At 44.1% G+C, this 14,980-nt stretch overlaps 1 protein-coding gene across 7 annotated transcripts in view; it reads left to right on the top strand.

Annotated features, from left to right (window-relative positions):
* DGKG (diacylglycerol kinase gamma) overlaps positions 1–14,980 on the top strand; it is a 210,818-nt gene that overhangs the window by 135,991 nt on the left and 59,847 nt on the right. For all 7 annotated transcript variants that reach the window (XM_059687264.1, XM_059687265.1, XM_059687268.1 and 4 more), the window contains one exon: positions 6,959–7,049. In XM_059687264.1, the coding sequence (XP_059543247.1) occupies positions 6,959–7,049 (91 nt within the window). The remainder of the gene's footprint in view (positions 1–6,958; positions 7,050–14,980) is intronic.

Here is a 14,980-nt window from a genome sequence, read left to right as displayed (position 1 = left end):
AGCTGAAAGGTGATTATGAGAAGGAAAGACATGATGGGCCAAAGAAAACTCAGCAAGACAGATGCAGAAAACACATTCCAGAAGTCATTAAAACATTGTTAGTTTTGTTTTCTTTAAAAAATATTGGCTGCCTGGGATAGACCCCCACACTGCTTCCACTCCTGCAGCCGCTGGGGGATGAGTCTCCAGTGATTGTGTTTCCTAGCAACAAGGGAGAACAGTTAGTGAGCACTTACCATTTATTAAACACCTGCTTGGTGTTTTGCATTTGCCACATGAGCTTTACAACTTTGTTGGGCAGAGAATAATATTCCCATTTTGTAGAAGAAGAAACCAAGGTTCAAAGCACTTAAATAACTTGACTAGCCAGTGGGTGGCAAAGCTGGTCATGACCCCTCGCCTCTCAGATTCCAAATGCCATGTTTTTGTACAAGTGAAGATAAAACAGACACAAACCAGTGCCACAGGCAGCAGCAGCAGACCTCCAGCAAGAGCTAAGTGGCTGGGAGACATCTTCAAAAGAGAAGAAGGGACACTGGCATCCAGGCTCTTTGGTTGTCCAGCAGATGGGGCAAGGGAGGGAAGGGGCAACATTCTCCCTCAAATTGTGAGGTATCTCATGCCTATTGACTTTTACCAGAGGCTTTGGAAAGGTGCTGGTGCTAGAGTTGGTAACGAAAAAGGAAGAAAGGGAAGATGAGGCAAAGGAGAATTCACTTCAATCTGTGAATTTCTTTATATTCAGCAACAGTACCTACTCAGAGGGTTCTTCTGAGAATAGAAAGAGATAATATATGTAAAATGCCTGGCTGACTACGAAACCAAAAGGCCAAAGTCTCCCTGACAAGAGGCTTTCTCTACTTCCAGGCCAACAAACAAGCTGTCAGCACCCCTTGCTATGTGGATCTTCTCTGACAGTGTACACAGTACAATGTAGAAGAATCCAGATTACTGCTCCCTGGTGTCTTGGTATGCAATGACAGTCGGCTGGGAGTTTGGTTTCCTTCCTAATCTCCTAGCAGCTGAGAAAGGGGGCAGCCCGTAACCCACATGGAACCCGCCTCAGATAAGCCTGCCAGTAAAGTCCTTGGCAACAACACCCCAACATACACAAAGAAAGGCTCTGTCTTATCTTCTCTTATATCACTTGGCCTAAAGCCTACCTCCACTTCAGGGCCCACCATTAATAGCTAATCTCAGTCATGCAGGGTTGTGGGAGCCACCTTACCTGATCAGCCTTTCTTCCAATAGGAGTCTCTTTTCTTCTCTGTTCCTACCCCCATAACTCCTGCCTTGGTATTGTCAACCATTTTTGTGGCTAGAACAGAGGAAACCAAATAATCCCCCTTTATATCATTTCAAAAATAAGGCTAGTAGCTATTTTTCTCAGTAACCAGAAAAGTGACCTTAATTAGGAAGAGAGTACTTTGATTATTGACAAGGCATCAGTAACATTCAATCAATGAACATTTATTGTGTAGAGGGTATGTGGGCCTTCTGTAGACCAAGATCGATTTTTAGATGGTTTTACATGTCTCTTTTAATATTTTTAACACTATGTGAAGTATTAGCCCATTTAATGGGTAAAGAAGCTCAGAAAAGGAAAAAAAATTGCTCAAAGCTACATGACCCATAAAGGGCAGAGTCCAAATTTGAACCCAGCGATCCTTGATTCCATTCTGGGGTCTTTACCTTAGGCCACACTGCACTCTGTTGTAATGAGTGGCTGAAAAAGGCCCATGTTGAGCCTGCAGTGGGAGGTGCCTGAAGAGCAATTTAGGTTCATCTCCAGCTTTCTCTTTTTCACTCTGTATTTGGGCTGGTTCAAGGGCACACTGCCTCTGCCCATTTCTCAGAGAAGGAAAGGTGCAGGGTGTACTGGGAGCATATGGCTTTGCCAGGGGTCAATTCCGGTCTCCCTGGCTCTCTCAGACTATATAAATTCAAGATCAGGAGGGTTTCTGTGACAAATGTGATTCCATCTCCTCTAGAGCCCCTGGGTGCTTGGAGCTGGGAGGGCCTGACACTCTTCATCAGACAGCATTTCCTAGGATGTGATACAACCACTAACACCCCAGTCCCCAAGTACATCCATTTAACAACCTGGTGAAGGAGAACCACAGCAGTCTAGTAAGTGCAATAGGGGCACACGCCACCACACCACACAATATGCAAAAGCATGTTAAGATCAGGTTGCAGGGCAGCAAAGCACAGCTGGGGTCCGACAGTCTGGGTTGGATGACCCCTCTGCACTTACTTGCTTTGCTACCTTAGGCAAGTTACTTACCTCCTCAAGTCTTGGTTTCCTTATTTGTAGCAATAGTACTTATCTCATAGGGTTTTTCTGAGAATTGAGAGAGATTGTATATGTAAAATGTTCAGCAGAGTGCAAAACCAAAGAGCCATGGAAATAGAATGCATTCACTTCTAACTAAAACTTGCCTGAATTAAAACCGGAGAAATAAATAGTGTTGTGAGCTAAGCACGAAGTACTGGGAGTAGCTAAGAGGAGGTGACATCCAGTTAGATTGACATCCTCTTAGATTTCAAACAGCTAGTCTGCTGTGGGTCACAGGTCAAATGAGAGTGTCTTGGTGAAGCTATTAAAAGTATGTAAGCTCTGTGAGGACAGGGATCTTAGGCCCTATACAGTACCTGGCTCATAGTAGGGCTCAATAGATATTTTATAGATGAATGGATGGATGGATGGATGGATGGATGGATGGATGGATGGATGGGCCAAAAACAAAAAGTGCTTCTTTTCTATTATAAAGAGGACTTCCACTGAAGAACTGGTCTCCTGGCCCCTCTCTCAGTGAATGGCACCTGCTGTCTACCATGCTATATAAGACAAAAAGTTGGGTGTGCTACTTGGTACTTTTTCACTCACTCCTTAACCAACTAGTGCTGTGAATTCCACCTCCTAAATTTTAGCTTGTGAATCCATTCTCTTCTCCTGAACTCTATTGTCACCACCTTCATTCAGGCCCTTCCCAATTGTCTCCTGGATTTCTATACCACCTCCAAACTATTCTCCAGGCTTTCAGTCTGTACCCACCCCCTTCCAATCCACTCTTCACACTTGGTACAGAGTGATCTTTAAAAAGCACAAACCTGATAAGGTCACTAGTGCCACCACTCTCAGCACTACATCCACTTAAGGATGATCCATGACAAACTAAAGACTTCAAGAAAAAGCCCAAACCCCGAAGCATGGCATCCCCAACCTTTATAATCTTGCTTTTGTCTGCCTCTCCAGCCTTATTGAAAATGCTCCCTCTTTCCCTGTGCAATTGCCTTATCTTCTTCCTCTACCTGGAATGCTCTTCCTTCACCTTCTCTGTTCCCTTCTACATCCTTCAGAATTTAACCCTGGCATTGCCTGCCTAGGATCCTTTCTCTAACTACCCTTGACCCCACTAAGAACTGGATGTCACCTCCTCTTAGCTACTCCCAGTACTTAGTGCTCAGCTCACAACACTATGGTCTGTTTCCTAGCCTGTCTTTCCCAGGTGCCTGGTGCATAAAGGGTTTTGTTTTGTTCTTCAATGTAGTATCAATAGACGCCCATCTAGTCCTGGCACAATGAGTATTTCTTGAATTGATAAATGCTTTTTTTCACACCAAACATGCACTTTCTCAGAAGCATAGTTTCAATCAACATCTTTGGATAATCACGTGATCAGTCAAGATAATTAACCAAGAATTAGGGTGTGGTCTATGACTCTGGAAAAATCTATTAGGTTAGACATGTGGGGAACATATGTTTTCACTTAAAAGTCAAGACACATGATCTGACAAATACAATCACATCTCTTTCTGTCCCAGAAAGATTTGAATATATAATGTACTAGTATGTGGCTTCCCAACCTGATCTGTCATTTTTGCCTTATTATGTTATCTAAATATGCCAATGCAAGACATTAAAATAATAGCTAAAAGTAGATAACATTCTTGTTGAGCTTACGATGCAGTAAGCATTATGTGATGTTGTAATCATCTCATCTAATCTTAACTGTACTTTGAAGCAGATCATTTTACTATCTCCATTTCACAGATGAGGAAACTGAGGCTTAAAAACTTGCCAAAGGTCACTCAGCCAGCAATGGGCATCTAAGCAGCAATGAATGAGTAGTCTGTTTGATCCTTTCAGTCATCCTTCAATACTGACCTAACCATGACCTCTTAACCTTATTAGATCTTCAAAAGAGCCACTTTTAGACAAAAATAGCTTGTGGTTTCCGGAAATTTTTATTAAAACTCTAAATCTCCTGGCAATAACTTTCAAAAGTCATGATTCAGACCTGCAGTGATATTTGAAAATGGAATCACAAAGCAGGTCTCCTGGCTACAGAGATGCTCTCACTGCTGGAGAAGAATGCTCAACCTTGACATTTATGACAATCTGTGCTTTTCCTGTTATTGGATCTTTTGCCATAATTTTCTATTGAAAGACACTGACCCTCATTCTATTCTCCCTGAGACATCATCTCTTTCAGGTTTAATCAGAATGTCTTCTTCCTTAGTTGTCATTTCATTGGGATCTACAGCAATGTTTCTGAAAGTCATGACAAGTGATGACCTGAGTAATGATCTTTATTACCTGGGCACTCACAAAAAATGTATATTCCTGGGCCCCATCCCACAACTATCACATAGAATCTCTGCACATGGGAGCCCAGGAAACAGCATTTTATTCACATCTCTCAGGTAATTCTTATGAATTCTAATGTTTCAGAATCACAAATGTAGTCTCCAGGTGCTCACAAGTCCAAGTGTGGTCCCTAGACCAACATCAGCAGCTTGTTAAAACACAAGGAATTCTTAGGCCCTAATCCTAAACTACTGAATCACAACTTGCATTTTAATTAAATTCCCAGTTGACTCATATTTACTCTCTCATGTTGTGCATGCAGAGAACTGGTGATCTAGAACAGTGTTTCCTAACACTTTTCATATCATGACATGCACAGAAAACAAAAGCATTTGTTTGGCATACAGATGAGAATGCCTGCTGTGACATTGGCTGCCCCAGACCCCAGCCTGGCCACCCTGAGGCTGAGGAGATTGATATCATGGGCATTCCTGTGATGCATTTCACTGGGTGAGAAGCACTGGTCTACTTAAAGCACACCCAGTTCTTCTAACTTTCTTCATGAGGCATAACTCCCTAAATCTTGCTTATTCTTATTTCCCTCATGATTTATCATTTCTTTTCCTGCAAGCTAAGAGTTAGAAAGACTAGTTCCCAATCAACTAGGTCTTAGAAATCTTCAAGCAATGGAAGCACGCAGTCTCATCTAAGTTCTAGGTGGACTCTGAGAAAGGCAGAGAGAAAACTTGTGTCTGTATACTGAAAAATCACCTGCTTTGGCCTAAGAAATACTGGGAAGAAATAAGAGCCTTCTTGCCTCTGAAGAATGCTCCTTTTTTCCCCTTAGTTCACAAATCTGACCATGAAGGATCAGCAACACTCAACGTAGCATCCTCTCTACTAAAGACTGTGCCAAGAAGAATGTGATTTTGTTTAATCTTTAGCAAAACCTCCCAGCATATAAACTGGACAGGTATCCCTTCTCTTAGCCAGCTCCTGATAGTGGGACAACAGTTGGGATGGAGGGAATGGAATACCTTCAGAAACACTTCCTGGTGAGACCATCTGATCAAAACAACCAAGTGTCAGGACACACCATCTGACTTTGCAAAGCTCTCAGCTACATGGAAACCCCATTATTTATTCCCACTAAGGAAAATGTTGAAAAACATCAAACTCAAAATAGTGAGCTCTTACTTGGAAGCAAATATGACCAGGTCTACCCCTAAATGAAAGATGGTCATGGCCTCAGCAAATGCAATTGAGGAATAAGTGAGGAAAACAATTTCTATAAAACAACTCACTGTTTTATTTCTTCTCTTTCCACCTTGCCTGCAAATCTGTGTCTAATTCTCTTCACTCTGCTTCCTTCAGTCAAAGCATAGATAAAGTAGCACACATTTTGGCTGGTTTACTGTTAGGCTACCTCTCCATTGTCCTGAGACTGAACATCCCTCAAGTCTCAAAAGGCTGTCATATCTTCCCTTTGCACCCCAACTATACCCAAGAGAGGGCTCTGCCAGAAGTCTCTGTGCATTAGTAGAAAGGACAGTGACCAGAGCCCGTTGTCATTTGTCACCACTGGTTGATTTTCATGGAACAGGGGCCCACAGGCCTTTCTCCTGCTCTGACCAGGAAGGTCAGAGATCACTTGGCAATTCACCCAGAGTAGTCATGATGTCTAAGAAATGAAAAAGTTTTTTCTCTAAGTTTGTAGCAAGAATATTTGGTAAAAATAAATAAATATAAAAAATAAATTCCAACATCTACACAATGGAATACTATGTGGCAGTAAAAAAGAAGGAATTCTTACCATTTGCAACAGCATGGATGGAACTGGAGAGCATGCTAAGTGAAATAAGCCTGTCAGAGAAAGATGAATATCACATGATCTCACTCATTTGTGGAATATAATGAACATCATAAACAGATGAACAAAAACAGATCCAGAGACAGAGACGCATCAATCAGACCATCAAACCTCAGAGGGAAGGTAGGGGAGGGTGGGGATAAAGGGGAGAGATCAACCAAAGGACTTATATGCTAGCATATAGGCCTAACCAATGGACACAGACAACAGTGGGGTGAGGGCATGAGTGGGGGAGATGGGGGGTAATGTGGGGATAAGGACACATATGTAATAACTTAATCAATAAAAAAAATTAAAGAAAAAGAAAAAGAAAGGAAAAAAAATAAAATAATAATAAAAATAAATTCCAGTCCTAATCATCTGATTAACAAGTGCTGAAAACAGGAGCTTGGGGAATGCTGGGGACTTGGGCCTCCCAGCCCCAATTGTGTAGCTGTTTTACACGACCATTTCAGATACAGAATATTGAGCCATGTCTCTGCTTCATGATCCAGGATGAAGAACAAGCTGTGGTACTTTGAATTTGGCACCTCGGAGACCTTCGCAGCCACCTGCAAGAAACTCCATGACCACATAGAGTTGGAGGTAAGACCCCAAATGGGAGCAAAGCTTTCTGGACCTTGGTTCTGCTCCTGGACTGTCACACCTTCAGCACATGTCCCCACGGGTCCTTAATTGGTGACCCAGAGTGTCGTCCATATGTTGTACCTCCATCCTCTGCAGCCTCACTCAGAGGAGGCTCTAATTCAGGGGTCCTCAAACTTTTTAAACAGGGAGCCAGTTCACTGTCCCTCAGACCGTTGGAGGGCCGGACTATAATTTAAAAAAAACAAAACTATGAACAAATTCCTATGCACACTGCACATATCTTATTTTGAAGTAAAAAAAACACAACGGGAACAAATACAATATTTGTATTTGCATGTGGCCCGCGGGCCGTAGTTTGAGGACCGCTGCTCTAATTGCTGCACCAGCCTTTCGTGGCCTGTCCAGGGATCCTTGGGGTTCTGAGATCTAATGGCCCAAAGGACCCAGGGCCACAGTCTATTTCTGCCCTCAGCCCTCTTCCCACTGTGGCCTTGCAATTCCCCCTTTTCAGAGAGGTGAAGACTTAGTTGCAGCAAGCACAGGGAGAAGAGCTGCTGCTAGGGTAGGGGCAATGTCCTAAGCCCAGTAAAAGCCTGGGAACTGGGGACCACAGGGCAGCAGGGGTGATAGGAAGTAAGGCCAGAGGTGACCGGACATCCCCCAGCTCACTCTCCTCAGCTTTCATAGCTGCTTCAAGGAGCTGACTTATAGGTCCTCATTGTTGGCTTTGTAGGTGTGCAACCTGTGTGGTCGCTCAGAAGGGCCCTCCATCAAATGCTCTTCTGTCACCATCTTGAAATTCTTGATAATCTTAACAAAGGGCCCTGCATTTTCATTTTGAACTGGGCCCTTCAAATTATGTAGCTGATCCTGTTGGTGCACTCGTGATTTACTGACTCTTCCGGCACTTGTAGCAGCCTGCCTGCCTCAGAAAGTTTGCCTGTCGGCTTCCCTTCCCGGGTTGATAAGCTGCCCACTCCCACCCACTCACCCACTTCTGCTGGATTGCTCTGGTGAACTCCTCTCCCTGCTCTGTCTCTGGCCACCTAAAAGTCCAAACTTCTATGCACACCAGCTCGGTCTCTGTTCTGCAGGACCTCAGGCCCATTGGTTACCTGGCCCATGGTTCTTAGCCACCAACTCCACCTTCCCGTGGGATTCAGGCCCGTGGTGTTGTTTTCATTTGTGAATGGCAAAGCCAGAGAGTTCAGCCAGGAGGGGCTCCCCCGGCCCACCAGCTTTGTCCCTAAGTCTGCATTAGCTGGCAAGTGGGGCCTGGGCATTCTTATACGGAGGAGCAGTTGGCCTGAAGCAGTGTGGGAAAGCCCCACCACTCCCTGCCGGAAGGGAGTCTGCATTCACAGGCAGTGTTCACAAACAGAACACAAAGCCAGAGATTCTGGGCTTGCATTTGACTCATCTGTCTGTCTCTCCCGTTGGTTGCTGGGTTACCAACCACAGGGTGGGAGGAGCCAATCCAGCTCATCCCCTGAACTTTTGGCAGCTCAAGTTAGAGGGCAGAGACCTGGGAGCCCAGGTTGTGTCCCCAGGTGGTACCACCCAACACCTGGAGAGGCTGAGGAGCCAGCCATGCTCTGATGACACACAAATCCATTGCCTGGAGGGTGAAGCGAAGGAGGAGTGCTGAGCATGGCTACCAGAGAGTGTGCATTTTTCCTGTTGGCAGGACCATGTAGTGGGCACTCTTTAAATATACCCTAAGTGAGGGACAGCCCTGGCCTCGCCACTGCCAGCTGCAGGCGCACAGCGACTGCTTGTTCTCCCTGCAGCTGGCCTTGAAACTAAACCCAGAATAGAGCTGCTCTGTCCCCCTGCCTCTGTGGCCTGCCCTCCCAAACCCCAGGACTCCTACCCCCGCCTCCAAGCCAGCTTTGCCTAAGGTCCCCTCCGGATCCAAAATGCAAGAGCTCTTCCTCAAGTGCACAGCAGGCTGGTAGCCTGGGTGCTGAAGATGCTGGTGGCCTCTGGTGGGGAGGAGGGTGGCTTTTAGGGGCACTTCCTGTTTTCCTTATCTCCTCATAATGAGTCCTTTTAGTATTTATTCATGAGGCTAAGGGGCGGGGTGTCATGTGACAGTAGCTCCTGACAGTCAGCAAGATTGGGACAGGCACCATTTTTGCATCTAAAGAGCAGTGCATGGATGGTCCTGTGCCATGTGAGCCGGGGACAGAGGGACAGAGAGACAGAGAGCAAGGCAAGTGAGTGACAGGTGTGAGGAGGCTGCCCAGCTCCACAGGTAGCTGTGAGAGCACAGGGCTCTCAGGAAGAGCAGGAGGAGAAGCTATGTTAAGTGACCTTCCACATGTGGCCACTGCACACATCAGCCCAGGCCTGTGAGGACCAACACACCCATCAGTTCAAGGCCAGCCACCCCAAGAATAAACCCAGGCAGGTATTTATACCACACGTCACCACTTCAAAGCCCCACCATAGCCTTTATTCCATAGTCACACAACAACCTGATGAGCTACACAGGCCAGGCATTATTATCCCCATTTCATGGAAAAACAAGAGGAGGCACAGAGATTTTGAAGGGTAAACAGAAGGGAAACAAAAATTTTAAAAAAGTCACATGCTTTGACTGCCTATCATCGTGTGTCCTCGTTTGACACAATAACCCAATGAAGCAAGGACTACAAACCACATTGTTTAAATGAAGAAACTGAGTCTCGGATACATTGAGTAACTTGACCAAGATTTCATTGCTAAAGCCTGGTAAGAGAGAAGATTCTAGATCTCCTGGAATGGGTGTAGCTTAGAAGCCGTAAACAGAGTTCTATCTAACTAGCGCTAAAGACTCAGTGAACTCTTAGCACTGATGCAGTTTCTTCTGCCTTTATTGAGTGTGGGGCCATTCGGTTCCCTCTCCACTGAGGCAGCTGGGAGGGCTGCTCAGAACTACTTTCCGAACAGAAGACAGTCCTCCTGCTCATTTGAGAAAGGAACAGATTCAGGCTGGATGGTAGATGGGAGTCAGAGAGGAAAATTGCCTCCAAGTTTACAAAAGGTTTTCCTACGTAGCATCTCATTTGGACCCACAGAACATGCAGGGCAAATATTAATGTCCTCACTTTATGGGTGAGGAACTGAGGCTGAGAGGTTCAGCATCTTGAGAAAGGGAATGAAGGTAAAGGGTAGAGGGGAACAGATAGGAAAGTCTATTTAGATTCTGTGTGTGTGTGTCACTGATTTTAAAAATTGGATGGTGAAACGGAGCTAAAATGAGATTATGGAGGGAGGGTCTCCATTAAAAGCCTCTCACACAGAATTCAACCTCTGGGGCCAGTGGCTTGTTGAGAAAGACTAAGAGACTTGGTCTTCTCTGAAATGAAGCTTACAGCCCAGTTGACATAAGAGGGAATATAGTACTCACTGAATGAGTGCTAAGCAGATTGGATCCAGGGGTCCTGGAGAGCCATGTGAGCTAGATCATCCAGGACAAGGGGGAGAGAAGGTGACTTGATATCTATTGCTCACATGCACACACTAGGCCAGGGCTGGCACAGTGAAAGGGGCCTGGCCTAGTCACACAAGACCAGGGGTTACCCCTGTTCTGCAATTAGGTGAAGTAACTTGCTAACCTGTGTGTCTGAGCCTCAGTATTCTCATCTATAAAATGGAGCAAGAGGGGTTAGCCTACTTCCCAAGGCTATAGTTCAGATTAAAGTTTTCAGGGTTGTTGTTTTTTTTAAGTAACTGGCAATGGTGCTAAGTGCCTCACAGAATCTGCAAAGCAGCCTCAAGTGGCAGGTGACAAAATCACCTTTTCAAAGAAGGGGATAAAAGCTGAGAGAAGGCAAGAAGCCCACCTGAAGTCCACAGCCTATGAGTGGTCAGGTCAGGCTTCAAATACAGATTTGACCAAAACCAGGGACTTTCGGGCAGTACTGGCATTTTAGTCTGGAGCAGACATTCTCAACTAGGTGTGGGGCATATCTGATCTGCTTTTATTCACATATTTTCATTTAACATTTCAGATAACATAAAACTAGGCGTGAAATTTTTACATTTGTCAAAAAGAGAGCACAGTCCTAACTGGTGGCTCAGCGGTTAGAGCACTGCCCCTCATACCAAAGGGTTGCAGGTTCGATTCCTGGTCAAAAGCAGGTACCTGGATACAGGTTTGATCCCTGCCCCAGTTCAGGGCTCGTGTGGGAGGCACTTATCAGTAACCCCACCCCACCCCGCACCTCTCTCTCTGTCCCTCCCTCCCTCCCTTCCACTCTCTCTAAAAATCAATGAAAAAAATATCCTTGGGCGAAGATTAACCAAAAAGAGAGAGAGCATAAAAAATATTCCAAATGCTCACCCTAAATGCTCCTTCACAGGAACACACAGGAAGGCCTGTGAAAACTCGTCTGTTCCTGGGAAGTGAGTGCTCAGTACATTGTGGCTGACCCTAACTAAGAAGCCAGCATGTCACCCTCGTGACTCTCATCACCTCTGTCTAGGGCCATCCCTCCGGGTCTCTCAGAGTCTCTGGCTTCTCTTCCCTCCCAAAGCTGCCCTTGATGCTCACTTTAATCTGATTTCACCTGAATAAACAGGTGGGGGATGGGGCGAGGGAGAAACTCAGTGAGTCATCTCCGCACCCCAGGCCCAGAATAGCCTTGCAAAAGTTTTTGATGTGATCATAGTTAGGTGGAGCAAACTAGGCAGGCTTCGACTCGAGCACTTATTTTACATGCTGTGGAAATTTTTCATTTTACTGGCTAAAAATAAGAACTTCCAAAATTCCTTGATATTTCATCTACTCTAAAACAATGTTCACAAGGGAAGGCAAGCCAGCTCCAGTAACACGAACCTCTGCATGGGGAAAAGTGAGTCCCAGTTTGGAAGCTGCTCAAAAATAATTTGTTATCCAGTATATTTTGGAAATCTCAGTACATCAGTTCCCCCTCCTCTTTCAACTGAGGTTAAAAAAATAAAACAACAACAACAACATACTACAAAGTCCTGAGAACAGTATGTCAAATACTCCCATTTCCCACTCACTTAGAATTGGTATTTGTCAATATTTTGTTTTATTCCCTTCACGTATATTTTAACCAAAGAAATAAAATATTACAGGTAGAACTGAGTCACACACACACACACACACACACACACACACACACACACACACACGCCCTGTCCTTTTTCACTCTGCAACTTGCCTTTTTCATTCACCATTATGTTCTTGAGATCTCTCCATGTCAATGTTGATAGAGCTAGTTCATGATTTCTAGCTGCTCTGTAGTGCTTGGGAATACCCAACCATAGTGGTGAGGAGGGGCAGAAGTGGGAACTCTCAGACACCGCCAGTGGGAACCTAAGTGGTCGACCACTTTGTCTGGCAGTCTGTGCTGAACTGAAATTATTTGTGGATCGTATGACCCAGCAGGTTCCTCACAACCTAGACCTAGGGAATTTGCTGCACTTGAGCTCACAAGAGGATAAGCAAGAAAGAACAACAGCACGTTTTTATCACAGCAAAATGGAACCAACCCAAATAATTATGTTATTCTAACACTTTAAAAAGACAGTGTGAGTGAAAGTCCTAAATGCCACTGAGATATGACTTTGAAGTGGTTATATTGTATTATGTGAATTTCATCTCAATTTTTAAAAATTTAATTTTACAAAAGGGAGTATGCTGGGCACAGTGCTGGGGATATTTAATCCATATCGCGATATTGGCCCTGTCTATGAGAATCATAAATTCTAAAACTTACATTTAGCACAGCCATGTGCATGTAAAGAAGTTGAATAAACAATGAATCAGATTACTTTCAGGTTGGGCTGATACCTTTAGCGACTCCAATCCAACCAAGTGCCATTGTTTCTAAAAAAAAAAAAAAAAAAAAAATAGAAATCAAGGACTTTACAGGTTGATTAGTAAGTGGCAGAAGAGAACCCATGGCTCTCCAGCTCCAACTGGGGGCATTCTCTTATTCTGCCTTCATATCCACCTGTAATATTGCACACTTTTAAGTTAGAGGGGAAAGCTCTTCAATCATCTTGGCCTCCTCTGGCATCATCAAAACCTTCTCAGCATAGGCAGGTAGGGCCTTTTAGAGCTTGGAGTAATGAAGGTGGGAAATGGCCAGATGCTCAGCCCATCTACCCAGCCATAGTGATCCCAAGGGAGATGAAATGAAAACACATTCATGGGGAAGGAAAGGCTGAGAAAAGCATTGGAAGGGATTTTGAGTTCATGGAAAATGAAAGGCAGCCACCTGATTATGCATCAAACCCCCTAGAGTCAAAAGGAAGGCTGGAATGGGCCTTGCAGAGATAGCCACTTCTGGTCTTTACCTTCCTTAGCCAAATGCATTGACTCCATCATTACAGCACCATCTTCATGGTGAGAGCACCCAAGGCAGCATTTGCCACTTCAGATTTCCTCTTCTTGCTCACCCTACAGTTCTCTCTGCTCCAGATGCTCCTACTTCTGTTTCTTCCTACTCCCTCCTACTATGTCCACTGCAGTCTTTTCCTGATTATAAAAGTAATACAAATTCATGGAGGAACATTTTAAACTGTAGAGGGACAGAAAAGAAAAGTAACCCACAATCTCACCATCAGGGATCAGCACTGTTATATTGGCCTTGCTTCAATCCTATATTAGCCCTTGTTTCTCTAAAAACAGGCCTCTAAAGGACCTCTATGATTCTTTGAGTTCTTAAATCCTTACCCATTTTTAAACATGCTTCATCCTCCCTATCTCTCTATCTCATTTTGCCATGCACTGACTACAAGTTTCTTCACTGATCCTTAAAGTCTTTGAGCCTGCTAAGAAGAAATTATTTCTGTCAATCTTCTCTTATAAAATTCCATTGTTTGTTGCAGTTTCTGACACATAACATTTTCTTTCTCTTAAATGACCCGCTTTTTTATTTCCTTCGAATGTATACCCCATATTTCACTTCAAGCCTCCATTCACCCATATGCTTTTTGTTGTTGTTGTTGTTCTTTTTTATTTCCTTTGTTCTTCGTGAATTGCTTTGATTTTCTTTGTCTTCAGACTCCTGGCTACCCCTACTTTGTGTCTTCCAAGGACTTTGGAATAACTTTTAAGGATGAATTCTCATGCCTACATTTCACAAAGCAGTGGGGAGATATGCAGCCCAGTGGATAGACGAGGCCCAAGCAGGTATCAGAAGACCAAGGTTAGGGTCACATGACTCAGCAGGTTAGATTAAAAGGTTCCTGGAAGATCTCCAGGCTAACCTCTGCCCCAGCAAGCTTAACTTTTCTACTGCCACGGTCCCTTAGTGAAACAGTAACTGTCCCCAAGCAAATGCATCTTTTAAGTGATAATGAAGTTGGGGCTGTCAGTGGCAAATATATTATTTCTCTTAGACTTTTTAGAATATTGAAAATAATTTATGATCTTCGTTTCCACACTCAGGAGACTCAGAGATCTCAGGGAACAGAACTATTTTAACCTTTTTCTGCTTCTACAACAGAAACAGACAGAAAATATTATAGACAATACTATAACTTTTTGTCCCATTGGCTATAGTAGATAGGTTTTGTTTATCTACGTTGGTCAGTGAGGTCATAAACTTGTTGATCCTAAGAGGAATTAAGAAGGTAGAAGAATTGACTATTTTAGGAAAAGCACATAATCTAACAAGGGATCAGATAACTACCACTGTACACACATGCATGCTATATCTCAAGTTCTTAGGATCAACAAATTAATAACAACAGTAGCCACTTAGGGAACACTGACCTTGCAACAAATTCTGTCCCAGTACTTGCATACACCTTATTTAATCTGCATGGTGTGTATTATTCCCATTATTTCCACAAGAAAACTGAGTTCCTGAAAGATAAGAAGTACTCCAAGCTCAGCTGGGTTTCAAGAGCACGTGCCTCCAGAATGCTACAGCATTGCCCTTCTGTGGTCCACCTAGTTA

The sequence above is a fragment of the Myotis daubentonii genome, chromosome 3 (genome assembly GCF_963259705.1).
Source record: "Myotis daubentonii chromosome 3, mMyoDau2.1, whole genome shotgun sequence".
In the NCBI taxonomy this organism is placed as follows: Eukaryota; Metazoa; Chordata; class Mammalia; order Chiroptera; family Vespertilionidae; genus Myotis; species Myotis daubentonii.
Note: the sequence above shows the minus strand (reverse complement) of the source record. Positions and strands in the feature narration are given on the sequence as shown.